Source organism: Octopus bimaculoides, chromosome 11 (genome assembly GCF_046866305.1).
Source record: "Octopus bimaculoides isolate indiv1 chromosome 11, ASM4686630v1, whole genome shotgun sequence".
Lineage (NCBI taxonomy): Eukaryota > Metazoa > Mollusca > Cephalopoda > Octopoda > Octopodidae > Octopus > Octopus bimaculoides.
The window spans coordinates 33,538,530-33,550,860 of NC_142938.1; the positions used below are offsets into that span (position 1 = coordinate 33,538,530).

Genomic DNA, 12,331 nt, shown 5'->3' on the forward strand with positions numbered 1-12,331 from the left:
GTGTAAACGCATGCACACACATACTCACAGGTACACACATATACGCCTATACAAACCCCATGCACACACGCATATACAAACTCACATACACACATATACATACACACAATATATACATACACGCATACACACGTACACGTACACATTCACATATAAACACATACACACACACGCACACACACATGCATCTGAACGCACACATACCTAACACAACCCCACGCATACACGTATACACACCCGCATACACACACATATGCACACATGTACACACGCACATACACTCTCACACACATATACACGCACATGCAGATGAACCCACACATACTTCCCATACACACACAGCACACACTCATACATACACGCACACAATTATACATACATGTAAACACATACGCACATACAAGCAAACACAGAGTAAAGTATAATTACTCCACAGACACAACCTCACGTGCGCACACACATACACGTACACACACATCCATACATACCCACACCCTCACACACATACATACATGCACACGCGCACACTGGAAACAAAACACACACACACTACATATATATATACACACACACACATATTTCAAACTACCAGTACCTTTCTACTGACAATTCTCCTAGGCACATGTGTAGGTAGACAAATTCTTCCTATGACCTTAATGAATTTATGTCCAACCACACACATATATAAACAGCCACAACTACACACACACACACATACCTCCTTCTCTTGCACTCTCCTGTTTTTGAAAAGAACTTTTTTTCCAACCTTTCCCTTCCGGTCATTCCAGTATGTGACTGCGTGTGCATCGTTGGCGATTTTCTTTCTCTGTCTTCCCTTCTTTGGACTTTTCCTACATATATGATGAAGATCTCTGATTGAAATGTTAAATCCTGTCTTTTCTTTCCTTTCCTGAGCGTCCAATAACACTGTACTTATTCCACGTCCTTGCATTGTTTTTTCGTGTTTTTTCTTGCTTGTTCATGTTGAAATTGACCATATATATATATATATATATATATATACATATATAGTATATATATATGAAATCTCGTATTGGTATGTGGTGTTACTATTTTCCCCTGACGATGGATTCATTACCGTAATGCCCCCTCGTGCATTGACTATGTTGATGAACCCCTGAAATGGCCATAGGGACTGTAAATATGGTTTTCTTTTTGCTTGGACACCGGCTTTTCTTAAAAGGTTTCCTTTTACCTTAGAAAGTAACTTTTAATCGTAAAAAATTCTTAATCGATGAACTTTTATGTATACCTTATGTAGTTTTATGTTTTTTATATATATACGTATTTATATATTTATATTTTTATATATTTATTATTTTAGGTTTTATAATGTAAAAAAATTTTTTAGACGCTGAAGTATTAATTTTAAAATTTTTTATGTTGGAATAGACTGTACTCACTTTTTTCTATATGCTTGTCTAAATGAAATATTCTTTCATCTTCTGTGATTTTGTGCATCCGTATTTTATGTATAAGAAAAAGCATTATGTTTCTTTATATGTGATTAAATGTTCAAGATGTGATATATTAGTTGGATGACCTTAAATTTGTTGTTTGTTCTACAACCAAAGTTTATTATACTCGTCTCATTTACTTGAGCACTTCCCTTGCAGTTTTATTAACTCTCTTGTTCCTAACAAGAAACAATCATTATTATTATTGATATATGTATATATATATATATATACATATATATATACACACATATATAGTATATATATATACACATATATATACATATATAGTATATATATATATATATATATATATATATATATACAAGAATAAGGGCAGGGAATCGTTCATTAATAATAGAATTAATAATTAACAATTTTGCCAAGTAGTTCAGTATGAAAATACCTTTATCGGTAAAACCATTTATCATCATAAATATACAGGGATTAGCATTGAGTTGCTTCTCCAACATACTGAAAATTTAGAAATAGCAGTCAAAGAACTACTGATTCTAAACTACAAATTTTTCTCTAAACGGATGGCCATCCGTTTAGAGAAAAATTTGTAGTTTAGAATCAATAGTTCTTTGACTGCTATTTCTAAATTTTCAGTATATATATATATATATATATATATATATATATAGGGGGAGAATTAACAAAAGACGAAGAGAGGTGGTGTAGACAACAAACAAATATTTTAGTTTAACGCTTGGGAAGTGAAAAAGTCTTTAACATTTCGAGCCTGTGCTCTTCCACAGAAAGGAACACAGAAAGAAATAAGGAGAGAAAATAAAGAATGTGTAGTGGCTAGCAATCTACCATGGCAAATGCCAGACAGAAGGGTCACACAAGAGAGCTAAGAAGAAGGAGAGATAATAAAGCAGTGGTGATCTCAAAATGATGGTGCGCATGCATGTGTATAAGAGAGCATGTATGTGTGTGTGAAAGAGGGCTGGTGGCCTTGTCGTGTGCATGTGTAGTTGTGTGGATGATGGTGTGGGGCTGGGACATGGTCAGTGCTAGTGTGTGCATGGTGGTGTGATGTGATGTAGTGGTGTGTGGTGTGGTGTTTTGGGGATGTGGGGACGGTGAGGGCGGGGAAAGCAAGGGTGGGGTGTGGGTTAGGCTCAGGAGGTAGAGTTGGGGTATGTGGGACTGGGTGTCAGGGATCAGGTGGGGGTGCTATGGGATGGATAGGGAAGTTGGGGTTGGATTGTGTAGAATATACCAAAAGTACATAAATATGAATATATATATATACATACCCATTGAGTCTTTGGGTATGTATATGTGTGTATATATATATATATATATATATATATATATATATATATATATATATATATATATATATATATATATATATATATATATATATACACATATATATATATATATTTATATATATATGCCCATAGTTTTTAGAGTTTTTGACATCTATCTCTAGCTTGTAGGTGCTGTTTCTCGGTACCTGAATTTTAATTATATTTGTTCGCAGACACAAGGGAGAGAAAGAGAGAGAGAGAGAGAGAGAGAGATGGGTATGTATATATGTGAATGTATATGTACATATGTGTACACATGTTTTATATATATATATATATATATATATATATATATATATATATATATATATATATATATATGTGTGTGTTCAATATATTTTTCAGAAATTTTTTGCATCAGAAGAACTCTATTCATTTATCTCTCGTAGTATGTGGGGATCGCCTTGAGGAATCTGTTGTATTATTAAAATCTGCTGTTTTGCTGACAGACCAACCCCTTGTTTTCCATTTGTTTGTGGAGGACCATCTCCAGAAGAATTTTCAGGATCAAGTATAATTTTTCAGCGCTAATCCAGTTTTGAACTTTAACTATTAATTTCAATATAATGCTATAGCTTTTCGTTTTAATACTATGCATAAAGAAGATACAATTTCTTTAAAGAATAGTGTAAGGTAAGGAAAGGATTGATGCCCTAATGACTTCATCAGTCATTGAGTTGGCCTTTAATATTTTGTTAAAATTATTTCCACTATCTGTTTTGACCTTTGATTTAAATATTTTTAAAAAAATGGATTAGGGAAAAACTGAATGTTTTGATCTTTATCCTTTGTTACATACCTTACAGATCTTTTTTTAAAGAATTTCTGTATCTTCTTAACATGGAGCTAAAGTTTGCAAAAGAATTGTTATTTGAGGTGTAAAAAGTAAAACTGCACTAGTGCTACTTTTTTGTATTTTTAATCTTTGAATTTTATGTTGATTTCAGAAAATGGAGTCTGCTATGCTAAAAAATTTAATGATTAATTAAGATTACAGCCTTAGAGATGAAAATATCTATTTTTTAAATGATTATGTCTGGTGAAAAAAAAATGAAACAATAAGTTGAAAACAATCCTGAAATTTTAATTAATTAAATACAGCATTATAGTATTAAAAAGGTACTAACTTGTTTGGTGGTCAGCAGAAGAATAGCTCTTTGATATTGTGCTGTGATCAGCTTGTTTATCTTACAGTTATTTTGTTCAGTGTGACTGGGTTCCAGTATGTTTGTTTATTTTTAAAATTTTTTTATGAGGAAGTAAAACAAAAGAATAGGTAATCTTTTGCTTTAGGGACATCTAAGTTCAGGATTGAAAATGAAAGAAAATGAAGCTAAGAGTGTACAAAAATAAACTTATGTATAAGTGAAATGAATAAGTATCACCTTAGAATATTGAAAATGATTTTTTTTATTATATAAAATATGAAAGTATTTCTCTCTTTTCTGGTGAAGTAAAACCAAATTATTTAATGACAAAAAAATGAAGTTATTTTATTCATGCCAAAAAAAAACTTTAAAAAAAACAAACAAATTAAAGTGAACTGGTGAATCTCAATATTGAGTTGCTTATTTGGCACTAGATTCTTCTAAAATAGAAATTATTTGATTTTTTTTTGTCATGGATGGAGGTTAAATAAGAAATTTTTTCTTCCAATGGCCAGAGGTTACACAACAGAAAAATTAGGTAAAATATGACATATTCTTCCATTCTTTATAATGTTCATATTAATCATCGCTAATTATTATTTTACTTGTATGACCTGTAGAAATTCCACAGAATGGAAAAAATTAAGAGGACTTATTTCAGAAAGAATGGATGATTTGCATTTTTATAGCATTCCTAGTTTAGCTTTCTTTAAATATACTTGATGTTTGTCTACATTCATTTCCTTATGTCTCCATTGGTGTTGTCTTTTTTTATCGTTTTATTATATCTTCACGCTTTTCCTCTGATCTGTGCTCTATATCTGCGCATCCTTTCCTCGGACAGCTTGCAACCATGTTTCTTGTGAATCCAGAGTTTAGGCTAAATTAACCCTTATAAACAAATGTCAATTTTTTAAGTGAGCAAATGATAAATAATTGCACTTATGCATTTGCAATGGTTGCTATAAAAAAATTAGTTCAATAAAAAAGAAATACTTTTCAATATCAACACATCACCACAACCACTGCTATCTGCCTCTCTCTCTCTCTCAATATAACTGCCTCCTCTGTCCATCTCTTTCTTTCTACCTTTCCCTTCAGCTAACTTTTTAACCATGTAATAAGTATTCCTTCCTCACCCCACCACCCATTGTTAACACTTCTCTTTCCCTCTTTTTCTCACATTGTCTTTTTCTCTCCTTCTTTGCCTCTACCGTCAGCTGCCCACATGACCATTTGGCCTAAGTATGTTAATATTAATCACCTTTCTCTATTTCTTCCTCTCTCCTTTCTTCACTCCTCTCTCTCTCACCCTTACTCCACCTCTTTAAATATTTCACCTTCACCTCTCTAACTAACTAATGTATAACGGGTGAACGAACAAGCAGATTATCATAGATTATGGCCAAGTTCCAACCTGGGTCACAGCAATGAAGTCCACTTGCCACACTTCTTGGTCCATCATCACTGTCACGAGTTCCTGGGAATATTCCAGGCCAGTGTCTACAATCAAGTTGTCGATGTAAGTGTGGCAATGTTTTCTTCTTACATCACCATGCCAGGTCTTCATAAAAGCATTCATTTGTTATATGTTGCTGCCATTTCACATTTAGAGTCATTTGTTGCATCTTTCTGTAGCATCCATTTAACTCATTTGAAAATTTATTTGTCACTGTCCATCTTTCACTGCCATATAATAAAACTGATTTCACAGTTGCAATGATTTGCCTGGGCAATTTTGGAGTGTGAGACCTTCTTTAGTTTGTGACAGGCTGTCCGTGTTTGTGCCTTCCTGATCTTGATGTCTGTGTCCGAACTGCTCACCCAACCACCTAAGTACTTTAAGTCTTCAACAACATTGGCTAAAACTTTCACCAATTGACTCACCAGTATTCTGCAAGATTGCTTTCAAACAAATACTCTCTGATCAACTTTGTTTTTATTGTTTCTTCTCACCTCTTTATTTCTTTCTTTTATGTGCTTCAGAGGTGGAACCAATAAAATTCAAACTGATTGACAGCATAATGCTTGAGTTTATCACCTTTTCCAATATTTCTACCTGCAATTCACTGATCTAACAAAACTTTACCTGGTGCAATATTTGGGCAAATTATTGGCACTAAGCTATTGATATTCCAATTTCAAGAAAGCATGTCTCTTCAGTTCTGTAGCTACCAGTTTTTTGGAGATTGCATATATAATGCCAACAATTCATTAACTATAGTTACACTGGTTGTTGATAGTTGCATCACACTCTCATTTAATTTAACTGACCAGCCATCATCTTTTGAAAGCATTTGGTTTCTAAGAAGCATTCTTCCTCAACTCTATTTCTTCTTTCCTTGCACAAGTGTTCCATCAATCTGAAATACACAGAAAGGTTGATGCATCTCAAGACCATTTGACTTCTTGATATTTCAAATTTCTTGATACCTAATAATGTTGAACCAGTTTGCCGCACTGTTGCTGAAAATACCAAGGTTCACTACCGAACTTCTATTTGAGCACTTGTTGATTCAATGTAATAATTTGCTGTATCTTCACTGGGGAGACCTTCAAGTCAACTTGAATTGTTAAGGTCAAAACATTACAAAAAACCCTTGGTTCAAGGGGAGAACCAGCATTTTGTTGATCTTATTAGTAGAGGCCTCTTTGATTGTCGTGTTAATTGGAGTTTGTTGAATACTCCAACACCTTTGGCTGTCCTTTGTTTTACATCAGTTTCAAGCATTGCCATCTGCTGTTTGAATGCTACCAAGATATGTGAAGCACTGGATCTTTTCTGTCTTTCCTCCATTAATTGAGACTATATGCTTCATTGTCTTTGGTATATTTACTCTCAGGCCAATATTTTCAGCTGTTTCAACCAGAGCATTTGTCATACCCTGCATCTCTGTGCAGTTGTTGGTAAGAAAAGCTAAGTCATCAGCAAAGTCTAAATCTGCCAGTTTTATTCTTCTCCATTTTAACCCATGTCCATAGGCATCCAAGTACCTTAACAGAATGTAGTCCAAGATTATCAAGAAAAATAATGGGGATAGGATGCATCCTTGTTGCACTCCTGATAAGATAGAAAAGAACTCAGTAAATCCTGATTCTGTTTTTACACGTCAACATGAATCTTGATAAAGTAATTTAACGATTTAGGTATAGTGATTGGGAATCTCTGAAAGAGACTGGCACAGCATGCTGTCAAAGGCTTTTGTGAAGTCAATATAATTTGTCACTACTGAGGTTCTATACTCCGGTGATTGCTCAATGAGGTTCCTTAGTGTGAATATTTCTTTTCTACTCTAAGCACAAGGCCTGAAATTTGGGGGGAGGGGGCCAGTCGATTAGATCGACCCCAGTACGCAACTGGTACTTAATTTATTAATCCCAAAAGGATGAAAGGCAAAGTCAACTTCGGCAGAATTTGAACTCAGAACTTAAGGATAGACAAGATACTGCTAAGCATTTCGCCTGGCATGCTAACGTTTCTGCCAGCTCGCCTTAGTTTGAATATTTGTTTATTGTATGATCTTCCTTTTCAAAAACCTGCTTGTTCACTTCTAAGTTTGTAGTCCAGTTCCTGTTGTAATTTTTCAGCAGTAGCCAACATATGACTTATTGGGCCATGATTAGAAGAGTTATACTTTTCCAATCATTGTTATTGGCAGGTACTCCTTTCTTAAGAATTTTGACTATGGGTCCTGTTGACCATTTGGTCATGGAAGAGTTGAAAAACAGATTGGTAATTTTGAACAAAGATGCCTCCAAAATATCTTGGGCTTTAGATCAAGACAAAATCACAAAAGAGGAGGTGCTTTGAAGAGTCAATATCACATGTCTGAGTATTGTCATCAAAAATAGAAGAATACAGCTAGCAGAGCATGTCCTATGAATGGAGGACAATATCTCAGCAAGAACTGCAATGACATAGTTACCAGCTGGTGGGAAGAGTCCAAAGAGTAAGCCAAAAGAAAACTTGGGCTCCACCTTAAAAGATTACCTGCACAGCTGTGGCACCTGTTGGTTTCAAGCTCCAATCCTTGCCAAAGTCATAAAAAGATGGAAGAACATAGTGACCCATTACCATGAAGCTGGAGGAGCCAGATGACCAGTAAGTGGATGCTGGATACAGCTGATATGGGCCATGAAGAGGACAAATGAGCATTTGCTTGAGAGCCATCTTGTTGAACACTGATGGAGAGATACTGTGATGGAAAGCCATAATTTTAGAAGAAATTATTTAATTTTGTTGTATCAGAAAACAAAATGAGATGATTTCAAATGAAAAAAATGGTTTTAACTCTTTGTGGTTGATTTTAAATTAAGACAACTGAATATTATTTAGGAATGGGGAATCTCAAGGCAAGTAAAGCTGTAAATAATAGCATGTAAATATTGTGTTACAAATCCTTTGGCTAGAAAAAGTCGAAGCATGTTTACAAGATTTGGGTTTGTGTCCCACAAGCAACTTTCAACTTTTTCTATCCAAAGAGTTTTTAATCCAATATTTACACACTATTATTTATAGCTTTATTTGCTTCAAGAATTACCATTCCTAAAATGAGTTATTTCACATCCTCAAAGTTCTAAATTTGTATGAATATTATTTGTTTTTTACTATAAAAAATTTGATGGACAACACCAAATATGAAACTCGTTTTAGAACCATTATTTCCTAATTTGAACCATAACTGCATAAAGATTCAGTTGCTTAAGGTTGAGAGAGCATGTGGAAGAGGAGTTCTCAGGAAGATGTGGGATGATGTGATGAAGGACTCTGAAACTCATGGATGAGATAACAAGGGATCAGAATGACTGATGATATGCAGTATTCAAGAAACTCACCCAAGTTTATGAAACTGAAATTCTAGAATTATGTCTTCTAGTCCACAACTGACCTGTTCAGGAAGCTAAAAAGTGGGTGGTTAATATACTGTAGAAAAGAAGTGGAGCAGAGTAGCAGTTGTGCATGGTGACCCTAGAAAAGATATTCTGTTAGGAGATTGTCCCTTTCTACTGCCAATGCTCTAACTCCACAATCCTTTCAATATGACAAAATCTTTTGGGTCATCATTGCTAGGAGGTAAACATATCTCCTTGCCAATGAGTGCATCAGCATGAATGTCCAGAAAGGAGGGGTCCCAGGTTACTGCAGATGTGTTGAACACACATAAGCAATCAGCCATGTCATTAAGGAAGCAAGGAGGAACAACAACTCACTCTCCACTGTTTGATTGGCTCTTGTCAAAGCACACCCAAGTGTGCTCCACCAGTGTGCAATTGAAATACTACCAAGTATCAACAGTAGTCAGACTCATAGTCCTATGTAGATTTGCTGAAAATGAGGTTCACTGTAGAGACTGGAAAAAAGTATTATGGCAAGGTGTACAATTTCCATGGTGGCCATGAACCTACTACTAGAGGTAGGAGGGAAGCAGTCAAAACACAGGAAATTCAGTTTGATGGATCTTTATGGACAACATAGAGGTTATGACACCATAAATCAAGGGAGCCCAGTCGAATGGTCATGCTTGAAGTTCATTCCAGTAAAATCTCAGAGCCTGGATATCTCTAAGAGAAAGATAACAAATGACGTCATCAGCATTAAGGGCTCTGGGTTTCTGATAATCCAAGAAAAAAGAGCCTGTTGCCTTGGGAAAAATTATGATTATACTCTTAAGGATATTGGCAATGCCGAAGACACAAAGACCCAACAAGACAACTGGCTGTGGGCAGTTGATAAAAATCAGCTACTTGGAGGATTTAAGGTGCTTCCAGTATGGCATGTACCCAAACTACAGTGGCTATTTTTACATTAAGGCTTTGCCATGATTTGAGTAGAGGGAATGGTGAGACTGTGCAGTAAATTTATGTGAAAGTGGTTAGTCATTGCTCAGTCAATCTGCACTGCACAACCTCTAAGCTCTGCTTACCAATTTCATCTGTAGTGGAGGAATTGAAAGGCACAGTGACAAGATTAATCAACACATTACTTCAGTCTGGAGATGAGAAAGTCAGACATATCAAGACCATAAAGTGTGGCATAAAATGGAGACTCCCAGAAGTGTGAAGAAAGCAGACATACTGAAAACACCAAGAGATTGTTAGAGTAGTCTGTAAAGGACAGCTAGGACTTGGCAACAAGTGCTAAGAAGTGGAAAAACACCTATACCAGGAGCAAGAGAGAGCTCATAGCACAAAGGGTTTGTGATTCAACAAATTAGGATTGCTAAGGCAAGACAGTAGGGCTTGCCCACCAAAGACTGGATACAGTGGAATCAGTCACTTGAGTGTCCACTGTCCTAGAATTCTGGAGCAGTGACCAGGGAAGATTGTCCTTCTTCCTTTGTGCTGTCGCTGACCTCTTGTCAACCCCAAATAAACTTATGATATGGGACAAAGAAGAAAACCCATCCTGCAAGCAGTGTGGAGCTAGTCTTTGTATCCTGAACTACTCCCAAGATGAAAGTAGTAGCTGGGGACCTGTTTTCTATTTTGCATTCAGCCTCAAGTTGGGAAATGCAAGTGGACTTGAAGGGCAAACTTGTCTTCCCAGAGGAGATAGTAACATCACTCTGACCAGACAAGTTCCTGCTCTCCAGGAGCACAAAATCAATCATTGTGGTCAAACTCACAGTACCCAAGGAAGACAGACTCGTCATTTCTCACCAGGTAAGGTAAACCAAATATCATGACTTGGCGATGGGGCTCTTGTCAAGGGGTGACATGCAGCCTCATCCTCCATTGAAGTTGGCTGTAGAAGCTTTTCAGATAGATCAGTACACTATGCTATTTCCTACAGAAGATAGGTCTGGAACCCTGAAGGTAACTGAAAAAAGCCATCAAGATGGGCATGGCAGCTGAAACAGGCTTAAGGTGGCAATGGTTGATCCTTTTATCCTTCTCCTGTCTCTTATTATCCTACTGCTCTTCACCCTCCTGCACTGCCAATAAGGATCTTACAGCTCTTCATCCTCCTGCTCTGCTAATAAGGATCTTCTCTCCCTGACCTTTCCCCATAACCTATATGCATTATTGATTATTCCTTCACCATTCACTACATTCACCCTTTTTCCCTACTTTCCATCCAATTCATATTTATTTTCCCCCTCACCTTAACCCTTATACACTTCCTACCCCATCTCTTACCATCCATTATTTTATTGATACATTCTTACTACCTCTATCCAGCTACCTTTTCTGTTCTGCATCAAGGGTCCACTCTGATTCCTTATCACCATTGTCTTTGTCTCTCTTTCCAGCTCCATGACAATTACAGTAATGCTTGCTTGAATAATGTGAGCATCTCTGTTATAACAACAAACCTGTTCCAACCCCTTCCTTCATATTCTAAGCTTTCTTCACCTACCATAAATCTGCCCTCCACCTCTATTCTGTAGCACTATTGAAAAATCTATCCTACCACAAATAATAATAATAATGATAGAAGAGCACAATGTGATTTGTAGAAGAGATTGTTTAATAAGATTGTTTATCTAATGGTTTGAATAATCTCTATTACAAATCTCATCGCACTCTTATTGTCTATTTACATTTTTGAAGAGTTCCGCCAAACTTTATAAATTGATAATAATAATAATCATCATCATCGTTATTTAATGTCCATTTTCTATACTGGCATGGGTTGGATGGTTGGACTGAAAACTGGTAAGCTGGGGAGCTGCACCAGGTTCCAATCTGATTTGGCGTGATTTCCATTGCTGGATCCCTTCCTTATGCAAACCACTCCAAGAGTGTAGTGAGTGCATTTTACATGCCACCAGCATTGGCCATGACTATGATCTCACTTGGTTTGACAGGTCTTCTCAGGCACAGTATATCACCTAAGGTCTTGGTCACCTGTCACTGCTTCTGTGAGGCCCAACACTTGAGCAGTGCTTTTTACATGCCACTAGCATAAGTGCCATTCAGACGGCACTGGCATCAGTCACAACTACAATTTCACCTGGCTTGACAGGCACAACATATCATCCAATGTTTAAAGGGTACTTTTTACATACCAGCTACATGACACTGGCATTGGCCACAACTACTTGGCTTAACAAGTCTTCTCAAGTATGGCATATCACCAAAGGTCTCAATCACTTGTCATTGCCTCCATGAGGCCAAACTTTCGAAGATCATGCTTCACCACCTTATCCCATAATAATAATCCTTTCTACTATAGGCACAAAGCCTGAAATTTGTGGGGAGGGGGTAAGTCAATCAGATCAACCCCAATACATGACTGGTATTTAATTTATCAACCCTGAAAGGATGAAAGACAAAGTCAACCCTGGTGGCATTTGAACTCAGAACATAAAGTTGAATGAAATACCACTAAGCATTTTGCCCACCGTGCTAATGAATCTGCTAACTTGCTTGC

General features: G+C 36.3%; 1 protein-coding gene across 6 annotated transcripts in view; it reads left to right on the forward strand.

The window, feature by feature from the left end:
* LOC106869585 (glucoside xylosyltransferase 1) overlaps window positions 1-12,331 on the forward strand; it is a 226,839-nt gene that overhangs the window by 76,353 nt on the left and 138,155 nt on the right. For all 6 annotated transcript variants that reach the window (XR_016243629.1, XR_016243630.1, XR_016243631.1 and 3 more), the window contains exon 2: window positions 3,152-3,317. Coding sequence is in view for 3 of the 6 variants with exons in the window: in XM_089359789.1 (XP_089215915.1) it covers window positions 3,152-3,317 (166 nt within the window). In the remaining 3 variants the exon portion in view is untranslated. The remainder of the gene's footprint in view (window positions 1-3,151; window positions 3,318-12,331) is intronic.